General features: G+C 44.7%; 1 protein-coding gene and 1 long non-coding RNA gene across 2 annotated transcripts; one reads left to right on the top strand and one right to left on the bottom strand.

The window, feature by feature from the left end:
- Nucleotides 1-2,058: 2,058 nt before the first annotated feature.
- LOC120371010 lies at nucleotides 2,059-8,623 on the bottom strand. Its single transcript, XR_005584103.1, has 3 exons — nucleotides 8,468-8,623; nucleotides 6,335-6,402; nucleotides 2,059-2,129 (listed from the first exon to the last, which is right to left on the bottom strand). It is a non-coding gene; the product is annotated as an uncharacterized LOC120371010 (long non-coding RNA).
- A 615-nt stretch (nucleotides 8,624-9,238) lies between these two features.
- Nucleotides 9,239-10,764, top strand: GPR151 (G protein-coupled receptor 151). The gene has a single exon (XM_039485657.1). It carries the CDS (start codon nucleotides 9,372-9,374, stop codon nucleotides 10,593-10,595), a length of 1,224 nt encoding a protein of 407 aa, XP_039341591.1. The 5' UTR covers nucleotides 9,239-9,371; the 3' UTR covers nucleotides 10,596-10,764.
- Nucleotides 10,765-11,466: the final 702 nt, after the last annotated feature.

Here is an 11,466-nt window from a genome sequence, read left to right as displayed (position 1 = left end):
TCATTCTAATAGATGCTGAGTGGGTGATTTACAGGAAATATTTTATGTTGAAATTTGCAGATTATAGATTAACCTTTTTCATTTCACCTTTCTGTGCTATAAAACAAGAGTTGTCTAGCATGTAGCAAGGCTGGTGACAGCTATGGCAGATACCTGTGAAAGGATATAAGACTACCTAATAATAACTTAGTTATATTAGGGATGTGCTGAGTATATTTTGTACCATTACTGTATCCAAATGTTTTATCTTCAATATGGCTGCCAAACTGTGCTCAGTTGGGGGCAGTGGGACCAAGGGTTATGCCACAAGGCTGCTCTAAGTTACGCCCAGATGCCACGGGGTTGCTCTAGCAGCCACAGATCACCTGAGTGCCCAGTGCTCTTTCCCTGACACCAGCATGTCCCCTACAGCAGGAGCTGTGAGACATCATGAGGTATAAACTGGCTCCACTGGCCCTGTTTCACTCAAGGTTTCCTCTATGTTGGGAGAATCCCAGGAAGTCATTTAGGCCACTTTCCAGTCCTTTTGACATTTGAAAAGAATGGCACAAAAGAGCTGAACTGAGGTGACCCTGAGAGGATCTGGCCCTCAGGTTTCAATTATGCCTTGAAACCTTTGTTTGTCTCATGGAAGTTTTTCAGAATGAAAGAACACGCTGGGCGCATATGCTGACCTCTGCTGAGAGCTGTGGCAGAAATGGCCTCAGACTTATAGTAAGCAGCAGCTCAGTGCTCTCCAGACCAGAAAAGGTATGTCACTGCCATTAAGCACTTGTGACTGGCTCGTGTCAGCTGACTTCGGCTGGCAGGGCTCAGGCTACGGGGCTGCTTAACTGCAGTACAGACATTCAGGCTTAGGCTGGAGCACAGGTTCTGGGGTACCAGAACTCAGGCTCCAGTCTGAGCCCAAAGGTCTAAGCCAAAATGAAACATTCCCGTAGCCTGAGCCCTGAAAGCCCAAGTCAGCTGACACAGGCCAGTTATAGGTGCTTAACTGCAGTGTAGGCATGCCCTATGAGTCCACCAAAAGTATTCCACAGTCTCAAGGGCCAACTTTCTTTGTCTTCTCAACACTCATGTTTTCTCACACTGCACCATGAACAAAGGGCTAGAGCAGCCATCTTTTAAGCCATAGCTTAAGAAAGTCAGGTTCTGCTAATTCAAGTTCTATTAACTCTGGGCTTACACTGCAGTGTCAGCCTGCCCTTAGACTACTTTAGAACCCTTCATTTGGTATCTACTGATTTATCCTGGACTGTGTTGGTTTCCCTTGAGGGACCAAAAGCTCCAAAACCCATTAGCTCCATAACTCCTTTTCCAACTGGAGCCTCCCTGTTTGTGGGGACAATTTGCCTCATTTCTTTCTCTTGACTATATGCTGGATGCTTGATTTGTACCCCTTATCAGGCGCTAAGACATACAGGCCCATATCCACAAAAGTATTTAGGCTCCTAACTTCCATGGAATTCAGAGGAAATTAGAAGCCTAAATACCTTTGTGGATCAAGGCCACAGCTACTAAGGTGAGCATCTGAAGCCAAACAATGGGTGCAAATGGAGGCTAAAACAGCAGAGCATCTCACCAGATAGTGGACAAATGCTGAGTCCTGCTGTAATTAAGTTCCATCCCTGTTCTCCACGTTAGGATGAGTGTGGGTTTAAATTGGAATTTCATTCCCCCTTTTCCTTTTTTGTCTGGCTTCCTTCAATAATCCATAAGGAGCAGAGCCTAGTAATAGTCTTGTGTCCAGCTTTTCCAAATGATCCTATTGTTCTCCTAATGTAATAAATTCTGTCAGGATTTCAGGCATGTGATATTACAGCAATTCCGTGTATAGGTCTCAGAGCTTCTCTTTTTTCATTGACTCATTTATATATATTTTCGTACTGCACCTTGGAACTTTAGTAACAAAGCATCTGAAAAGAATCTTCCCACACTGCCCCTCTGGTGTGCTCAGCCCTGCTTGACAGGAACTACCTCTGCCAAAGACAGCAGACTTTGCCCTTACCTTCTCCACAGAAACTGCCACTGATGATGGGATTATGGAATAAAATGGAGAATGGAAGCTCCTCTTGTTGATACTTTTCAGTCTCCTTTTTGCCCTTTGATCCACGAAGATGCTGCACCATCTAGTGGAAACATTTGATAACAGAAGACCACTCGGTTTGGACGATTTCAACTCAATGGCTCGCCTGAGGTTTGTAAACACAGAATTATGGTTCTCTTAGAATTCAGAACCTTTTATATGGAGCTGGCAAACAGCCAATCAGGTGTCTGGCAATTCTGGGGGAAAACACATTTGGGGTCAAACCAAAACCAATTTTTTTTAATGTTTTGGCTAATTAAGAAGTCGGGAAAGTTTTGTTTTGTTTCAATTCTGGCCAATGTTTTGTTTCAAGTCTGACCATTTTAAAATGTTTATTATTGTTTTTTAAATAAGATGTAAGGAAATTTTGAAATGATCTTTCAATTCAAAGTGACTTTTCAAAACATTTCATTTTAAAAATATCAAAACAAAATATGTTGATATTTTTGGGTTTGTTTATTTGTCTTTTTCTGCCCAAAACTATTTGTTGACATCAAAGCAAATTTGTAAAATATTTCAGTGTCCATTCATTACTGGAAAAAAGTTACATGCAACAAATGTCACCCAGCTCTACTTTTATAACCTGGGGAACTTGGCCCAATTACTATGGTCTGCAATGAAAGTTACATAACAGCAATAGTCTACTATTTCAAAAAGGTTGCTTACAGCTGAATCGTAAAAAAGGAAGAATGGAGATAGAGAAGGGAACAGTGCCTGGTCAAGCAATCAAAAAATAGCAGAGTTAAGGAGGAAAAAAGAAGACTGAAAATTGGCAACCTGAATATAAGGCTTTTATAAAAACTGGAAAAGGATCCACAGTGCAAATTACAAACAGATCCTGCATCAGAATACTGGGTGGTTTCACAGATTTCAGGGCCAGTGTGATCATTATGATGGACTACTGCATAACACAGGTCTGTCTATCTACTTCTATGGTCCCTATGTCAGAGTATGTGAACTTCTCACAAGCATTAATGAATATATCCTCATAGCACCCTTGCAAGGTTAGGAAATATTATCTCCATTTTACAGCTGTGGAACTGAGGTGCAAGCAGATGAAGTAATTTGCCTGCAATCATATAGTGAATCTGTGGGGGACCTGGGAGCTGAAACAAGATCACTTGAGTCCCCATCCAATGCTTTAACCACAAGACCATCCTTGCTATGAAAATATATAACTCCACTGGAAATTATGCCTCCAAAAATCACAGTTCACCATGTCTGATGCATAGTTATTCTTTTGTTTTGAGATGCTAACATTACTAGACACAGCCTGCAAAGCTGATATTTTTGTCAGTCATCTTGCACAAGGAAAAGCATCGAGATTTCAAATGTTCTCTTTGTACAGAGACCATTTTATGTTCACAACGCTGCTTCTTCCTCTGCTCCTCAGATGTTTTGAAATAGATTCATGGTAATGTAGATGTTAAAACCTGACAGATGGCTCATGCAAGCTTTTGAATTAACAGATACCCTTGCGTGAGAGTGTTTCATAATTATTTGGTTATTTGTCTTATAATCTCTGAAGCTGTGGGAGGCGGAAGGGGAGTTGGTGATCCAGGTCATCTGCGTAGGACATGATGAAATTGTATCTTTCCTCTGGCGCAGTCAAGGATCAGAGGCCCAATCCAAATCCCATTGAAATCAGTAGAAATTTTTCTATTGATTCAATGACTTGGGATCAGGCTTGAGATAAGTCGGAGTGATTGAACCAGGGGAAAAAAATTCTGTGAATGTGTATTCAAATTTAAAAGTGAAATTCATTACAATTGTATTTGTTACCCTTTTGAGATCACTTTCTGTAAATATTTAAACTCTTGAGCTTTTCCAGCTCTGATACTTGGAAATTATAGCTTTCGTCTCCCCAAAACCAAGCTTCAAATTGTAGATTCATCTATAAAATTTGCAATTTATGTAGATTATTAATAAAGTCCATGTGATATTTTTCTGCTTCCTAATTGGCTGATGTTTCTAACTAACCAAAACAATATAAATTGTGAATTACAAACAATGCCATGGAAGAGACATGCTGTCTTTGCAACTAACCCTGCAAGAAGCTTCATGTGTGTGGACCCATCCTCTCGTGCAAAGCCCTTTGGATCTATCATTAATCAATAGGACTCCAAAGTTCTGCCCATGCTGATCCAGTTACAGGATCAGGGCTGTGGTTAGTGAAGTTAGTTTTAAATTATATAAATTGGTAGCATCAGTTATACTGTGAATTACGAATTGTGTTCGCAGTTATGATATTGACAATATTTAATGGAAACAATATGCAGGGCAAGAACTGTTTGTTGAAGGAATTTGCACTCTGTTCATCAACAAATTGCACAGAGGAAAAAAAGGCCAAAATTGTTGAACAAATGATTGAGAATCATTTACTTGGCTCTTAAGATGACATTTGTCATTCTATAAAATCTTTTCTGTTTCTTTCAGATGCCGGATGGATTTGTGGATCAACTTTTTGCATCTAAAATAATGTATATCAATTAGAAGCCTTACCATCTGCTAGCTATTTGATTCTTGGGAGTCTCAGGCCTGGCTGACATTTAAAATTTTTTTGCTGGCATAATTGTGTCAGTCCTAACTCCAGGAGTGGCTCCCCCACTCAGCTTGCTGGCTTCTATAAGTCCTTTTCTTAGTCACTTAACTCTCTCATAGATGCATGGGGAGTTTGGGCACCTAACTAAGGACTGTGAATTCCATTGCCTGGCACGGTGCCCAAGAGTTAGATATAGCAATGCTAAGCATTGCGGCACCCAAGTCCCTTTGTGGATCTAGCCCTAATTGGCTTGCCTAAGATCATGCAGTACATCAGTAGCAGAGCTGAGACCACAACCCAGGGACCTGTGCTCTATCTGCCAGACCACACTGCCTTCACAAGTTCGTGTTGCCTTCATCACAGGAGATCAATCATCAACTCTAGCAAGGACATACAGGAATGAGTAGCAGCTAGTGCTACCTAGACTTTGTAGTAAGAACTTAATTCTACAAATAATAATACATTGCAATAAGAATAATTTCCATTGTCACCTAAAGAAGTGGCTCATCTGTAATTCCAGCTGGACAGCAGAAACTGAATAATAAACAGACAATTCACTTTAGCTTTTGTCTGGATCACAAACAAAAAGAATCCATCTCTGGGTGTAACCAGGAAAGGCTGAGGGGTGACTATGAACACACCTCAGCAGCATTAAGGCAACAACTTCCAAACCTATTAATTTAATGGGGACAGCGTTGATCAAAGTTTTATTTTCTGTACCTTTATTTTCCTATTTAATAATGAAGTTTAATTCAGAGCCAAACTGAAATTACTCCAAAACTGCAACCACAACAACAACAAAAAAAACCAGCAATGGAATGTTTATTTTCCTGAGCTCTTTGTTTTGTTTTGTGAAACCCACCCTTTAAAATTCAGAAACAGCTAAGTGATAAACTGGTATGCCAGAATTTAAAAAAAATTGTTATAATAAGAGCAATAATACTTTGTATTTATAACACACGTGCCTTTCATCCAAGGGTTTCAAAGTTCTTCAAAAAAATCTGCATTTTTGTTGTAGCTTTGTCTGTCCCAAGATATCAGAGAGACAAGGTGTGTGAGGTAATATATTTAATTGGAAAAGCCTCTCTCTCTCTCACCAACAGAAGTTGATCCCAAAAAAGATACTGCTTCCTCTACCTTGTCTTTCAAAAAAAATCTGGCATGTATGTATTATTCCTCTTTTATGTTGGGAAAACTGAGGCATAAAAAAATTAAGAGACTTCTGCTAGATCATAGAGTTAGACAGCCTAAGCTTTTTTTTTCTTTCTTTCTTTTTTATCTGGGATCTGACATAAAACTAACTTCAAGCATATTTCATGATCTTTCATTGCTGTGACCTTCATCCTCCCATGTGCCCTTCACCACTGTTTATTGTCATCCCTTTCTCTATAAAGTCTAGTATCAATTGTAAACTCATCAGAGTAGGGACCTTCGTAAAGTGCTTTGAGATCTGCTTGTGAAAAATGCTCTATAAGAGCTATGTATCTTTATTATTTCATTTATACCGTGCACATCTCACTGTTAAGTAACAGTGTATGCATCCAACGAAGCTCATGCTCCAAAACATCTTTTAGTCTATAAGGTGCCACAGGACTCTTTGCTGCTACCTCACTGTTAGACAATGTTCCATCAGACTTTATACCCTTGATAAAGCACGCCCAATGGGTAGAAAAAATGTAGCACAAGTAAAGCAAATGCAAACTTACACTCACCACTGGCAGAAAATTTGCCAGTTGCTTGGCTCCATGGGAAAGTTAGCTGGGGCTTGAGACAGCTGAAAACAATTTAGAAGAAATATAATTAAGATCTTCACCAATTCAAAAGCCAGTTGAAGATACAGTAATGATGCGATTAAGAAAAATAAGACTTTTTCCTTTGCATGTAAGCCTTTCATTTGAGGATTCTGAAGTGATTTACAGGCATTAATTAAGATTTACAACCAGCTTCTGATGTAGGCAAGTATCCTACCCAAGCAGGAATATAATTAGAACAGAGAATGCAGTTCAATTTGCTAGATACAATATATAAAACCTTAAATAGTCTAAGACGGGTTCTCAAACTGGGGGTCACAAGATATACCTATCCTATCTCATAGAACTGGAAGGGACCCCAAAAAGTCATGGAGTCCAGCCCCTTGCCTTCACTAGCAGGACCAAGTACTGATTTTTGCCCCACATCCCTAAGTGGGCCCCTCAAGAATTGAACTTGCAGCCCTAGTTTTAGCAGGCCAATACACAAACCAGTGATCTATCCCTATCAGCTTTTATCCCTACCCTGCTTTGCCTTGAGCAGTTATAATGGTGTTAACTCTATTAAAAACTGTTTTTAATTCATAACGGGGGGGGGGGTGTCACACTCAGAGGCTTGCTATGTGAAAGGGACCACCAGTACAAAAGTTTGAAAATCGCTGAACATGGCTGTGTTAGAATTTGCCTCTTACTGATGCCCTGTTGGTACAGTTGGGATGCTGTCAGTGTGTAGGGCTGAACAACTCATGGGGACTTGCTAAAACAAGTAAAAGCATCATGACTATGAAATTTACTCCTACTCATGGGCCGTCAGAGCTCAGGTTAGGCAACCTCGGGGCATACCTTTGCAGGGAGATTTTTTCCTGTTTACTGGGGCTGCAGTCAGGAGAACTACATTGGTAGCTGAAGAGCGGAGGCAGTTGCCTCTGCCCACTGATGACAGTGTATGTGTGTTTATTGCTTTACATTTTTTACAGTGCCCATGTCCACAGCCCTGGAAAAGAAAACTGGGGAGAAAGTCTAATGTGTTACATAAAATTAGGTGCACTATCAATGTGCTAATAAAATGGATGGCTTCAACTGCTTGGTCAATGTCATAGGTTAGGGGAGCCATTTCTCAGTACCTTAAATGATTGTCTCTAACTAGAGCACACAGTGACGAGGCTAATATCAACTTAGAGCTTTGTTACCCAGAAGCTGATTGAAGAGGTAGCAATGGTTGAGACACTAAATAATAGCAACCAAACTAGCACCTTGGTACTAACCTTTCGAAAGGGTGATTTTTAAAAAGCAGAAGCTTGGAAGAGTGAGGGACGATGCCAGTCATAAGGACCCTACATTCAAAAGTAAGGAGGTTAAAATCCTTACACTCAGCCTGGAGGCTACTCAAGCAACCTTAATAGAGTCACATGAACAAGAGGTTACCACCCAGTCCTTCAGTAAATGGAATTCCTAGTGAAGCCAATGGAATGAAGCATAAACTATGATATTTAAAAGGCAAGATGGAAATAGCACAGGGAGGCGGAATCTGAAGAGCAGAGTGAAGCACCTACAAACAAATAAGATATTATCTAAAGTATAGCAGTAGCAGGAAGCCTGTGAGAGAACTGGCAGCTCTGTTGGACTAGTAAGAAGTAAAGGAAGTAATTAAGGAGGATAAGGCCATTGTACTGAAACTAATTACCTCAGCTGTATCTGATGTAAACATTATTTTATAATCATATTTGGGCTGCAGTCTGTGCCACTGAACACAACAGGAGCATGCTGGGGCCCAAAGAGCTGCTCAGTTATCTGTGAGAGGGACTAATCTGATCAACAGTCTAAAAGGTAAAACAAACTGTAAATAATAATGGACTAATCAACCAATCAGCATCTAACAAAGACAAGCAGGGGAGTGGCAATAGCATCCCTGTTTTGAGGACTGGTGAATGTGCTTTAGGTGCCTTTAGATTGCATGACAGGTAATAATGTGTAGCTAGTATTTATTGACTCAGACCAATACATGGAAATGAAATGGGGCTGGTTTGCTAAAGCATTGAGACACTTCCCTGTGCAGGTGTAGCTTTCTTGTCACGCTTCATAGCGATGTACCTTAGAAAGCGTCCTTCTTGGAGCTGTACAGCCGCGGCTCAATTCGAGTCAGTTCGCTACATACCTCACTGCTGGAGGTTACGCGGGGAGGCTGGAACGGGGCAGTGTAAACGCGGAGCGCTGGTTACAGCAAGGCTAAAACTGCCTGCCCCCAGCTTCCCCCACCCTGGAGCACTTCAGCTAGCCGGACGTCGCCTCTCGGCGGCACCACTGAGGAGACTCAGTTTCCCGAGGCGCGATATGTGCCTCGCGCGGCTTGTGTTACCGAACTGCTATTCACATGTTAACTCTTCTCTGGCAGCAGCCTGAGCTGGGGGGGAGGGAGGGGGCTTAAGCCGGGGGCCGCTGCAAGGCGACAACGCTCCGCTCATTTCTAGCCCGTCCCTCGCGGCTGCAGCGAGCCTTGCCGTGGCCCAGCCCCGCGGCCGGCCGGACTGCGGGAGCTCCGCCAGCCGGGGGCTGAGTTCAAACGTCCTCCGGGGCCAGGTCTGGGGCGGGGAACGTGGGGCTGCCAGGATGAGCTGCGGGCACCCTCCGCGCCCGCTCTGCTAGCCCAGGGGCACAGCCAGCGGCCGTCCCGCCGAGGGGCTCCCTGGCAGCCCGGTTCCCGCCTTCTGGGGCGGGGCGGCGCTTCAGTGGCGCCGCCCGGCGGGGGTCCAGGCGCTACTGAGCCGCGGCCAATGTGCTCCCGTCGGGGCGTGTCAGTCCCGGCCGCGGCAGGTATATAGCGCTGGGCCCGGCGGGCCAGCCTCGGCTTCCTGACCGTGCTGCGCTCCGGCGGCTGCCAGGTCACATCAGCGGGTGAAAGACTGGGCGGGCAGCAGGGGCGTGAGCCCGCTTGGCGCCCGGCTGGTCCCCGGCGTGACTCCCGCGGGAGAAGCTCCCGGCCCCCGGCTGCAGCACCATGAACAGCTCCCTGGCTCCGCAGGTGCATTTCGCGGGCGGCTCTCAGCCCCACGACTCGCGGGAGTGGAAGGCGGTGATCCCCGCTTTGCTGGGCGTCATCTGCCTGGCGGGCTTGGCGGGGAACGCGTGTGTCATCGGCATCCTGCTCTACAACGCCAGGCGCGGGAAACCCTCCCTGATCCACTCCCTGATCCTCAACCTCAGCCTGGCGGATCTGCTCCTCCTGCTCTTCGCCGCGCCCCTGCGGGCAGCCGCTTACTCCCGCGGCGCCTGGACCCTGGGCTGGTTCGTCTGCAAAACCTCCGACGGGTTCCTCCACACGTGCATGGCCGCCAAGAGCCTGACGACCGCCGTGGTGGCCAAGGCTTGCTTCATGTACGCCAGCAACCCGGCCAAGCAAGTGAGTATTGAGACCCGCACGATCTGCGCGGTGCTGCTGGCCACGTGGCTGGTGGCCCTGGTGAGCTCCCTGCCGCTCTGGCTCTTCAGCGCCCTTCGGGAGCTCGCGGCGGGCTCGCCCGCCTGCCTCGTGGCCGTGCCAGCCCCCGCCCGGGAGTTCATGGCTGCCTTTGTCAAGCTCTACCCCCTGCTCGTGTTCTGCGCGCCCCTGCTCTGCGCCTTCCTTTATTTCTGGCGCGCTTATGGCAGGTGCCAGCGCAGGGGGACCAAGACCCAGAACCTGAGGAACCAGATCAGATCCAGGCGCCTTACAATCATGCTGCTGAGCGTCACTGTCACCTTGGCCGTGATGTGGCTGCCGGAATGGATATCCTGGCTGTGGGTTTGGCACCTAAATCCAGCAGGGCCTTCTCCCCCCGAAGGCTTCCTGGCTCTGACCCAAGCCCTTATGTTCACCATCTCTTCAGCCAACCCTCTCATCTTCCTGGTGATGTCTGAGGAATTCAGGGAGGGCTTTAAGGGCTTGTGGAAAAGGCTGACCCTGAAAAAGGCTCTCCCTGCCACAGACAACGAGGAACTCCCGGCTGCTAACTCTGAGGTTCTCCCCGATTCGGTCCCTTCTCCAGAGCCAGTGATTGCTGAGCAAGAGAAAGAACTCCCAGCTGCCCCTCAGGCCTTAGAAAGCCTGGAAAAGAAGGAGATGCCCGTCTTTCCAGACGTAGAGCAATTCTGGCATGACCGAGAAGCAGCCCCCGATGCTCAAGACAATGACCCTATTCCTTGGGAGCACGAAGAGCAAGAGACAGCAGGCTGTGATCAGTAAGGTGGTCGGAGATTAGAAAGCTACAAAAGTTTTAACCAGAGGAAGGGTCTTGTCAGTATAGTTTTGTTACTTACCAGTGTGCTTAAGCGGATACAGAAGACATGCAAATAATGTTACTTTGATGAAATTCTTACCCTTTCCTGTGCTCATTAAATGTTTGGTTTCCTAATCTGTTACAATATTCATACTTGCAGTATTATTGTAGCCCTGTTGGTCCCTGGATATTGCAGACTTGAAGAGCTCTGTGTAAACTCCAAAGCTTGTCTCTTTCACCAACAGAAGTTGGTCCTGTAAAAGGTATCACCTCACCCACAATATTGGGGTGTGTGTATGTGTGTATATATGTATATGAGGGCAATGCATTTATAGTTCTGACTCAAAGATTTTGGTAAAGTGTCTTCTCTGAAATACTGATGTTTTGCACATCAGTAGCCAAACTGGAGTTTGAGAGTCGCTGAATTCAGAGACCAGAAATAAGGAGAACTGACACAAACCTAACGAAGTAGTTCTTAACAAGCAAGGACAAACTGGTGAGCTGAATTTCAGCATCTGTCTAAACGTCAGAAAGGTAAAACATTAGTATTTACAAAATACATACAGTGCAGATTATTTCCCTTTTTGAATTTTCTGGTTTAAGTGCTGCAATGACTTCTGTGGAATTCAATATAGTTGCGTGGAGTGACAATGCAGAATTTGACTGCTGCAGCTGAAATATTTTCAGAAATATTTTTTATGAGACAACTTCAAACATGCACTGAGGTCTGAAAAGGTAGGTGAGGTTTGCTAACAGGCCAGAGTTGTCTTTCAGAACCAAAAAAAAATCCCTTCTTTCTGAATGTGCATTATAGAGATGAAGGTATATTTAGGCACC

This window comes from Mauremys reevesii, linkage group 8, assembly GCF_016161935.1.
Source record: "Mauremys reevesii isolate NIE-2019 linkage group 8, ASM1616193v1, whole genome shotgun sequence".
Taxonomy (NCBI): domain Eukaryota; kingdom Metazoa; phylum Chordata; order Testudines; family Geoemydidae; genus Mauremys; species Mauremys reevesii.
This window is presented reverse-complemented; position numbering and strand designations above follow the sequence as displayed.

Bases quoted from the DNA above. Each gene is read 5' to 3' on its own strand.
- GPR151 (XM_039485657.1), top strand. From the start codon at position 9,372: ATGAACAGCTCCCTGGCTCCGCAGGTGCATTTCGCGGGCGGCTCTCAG.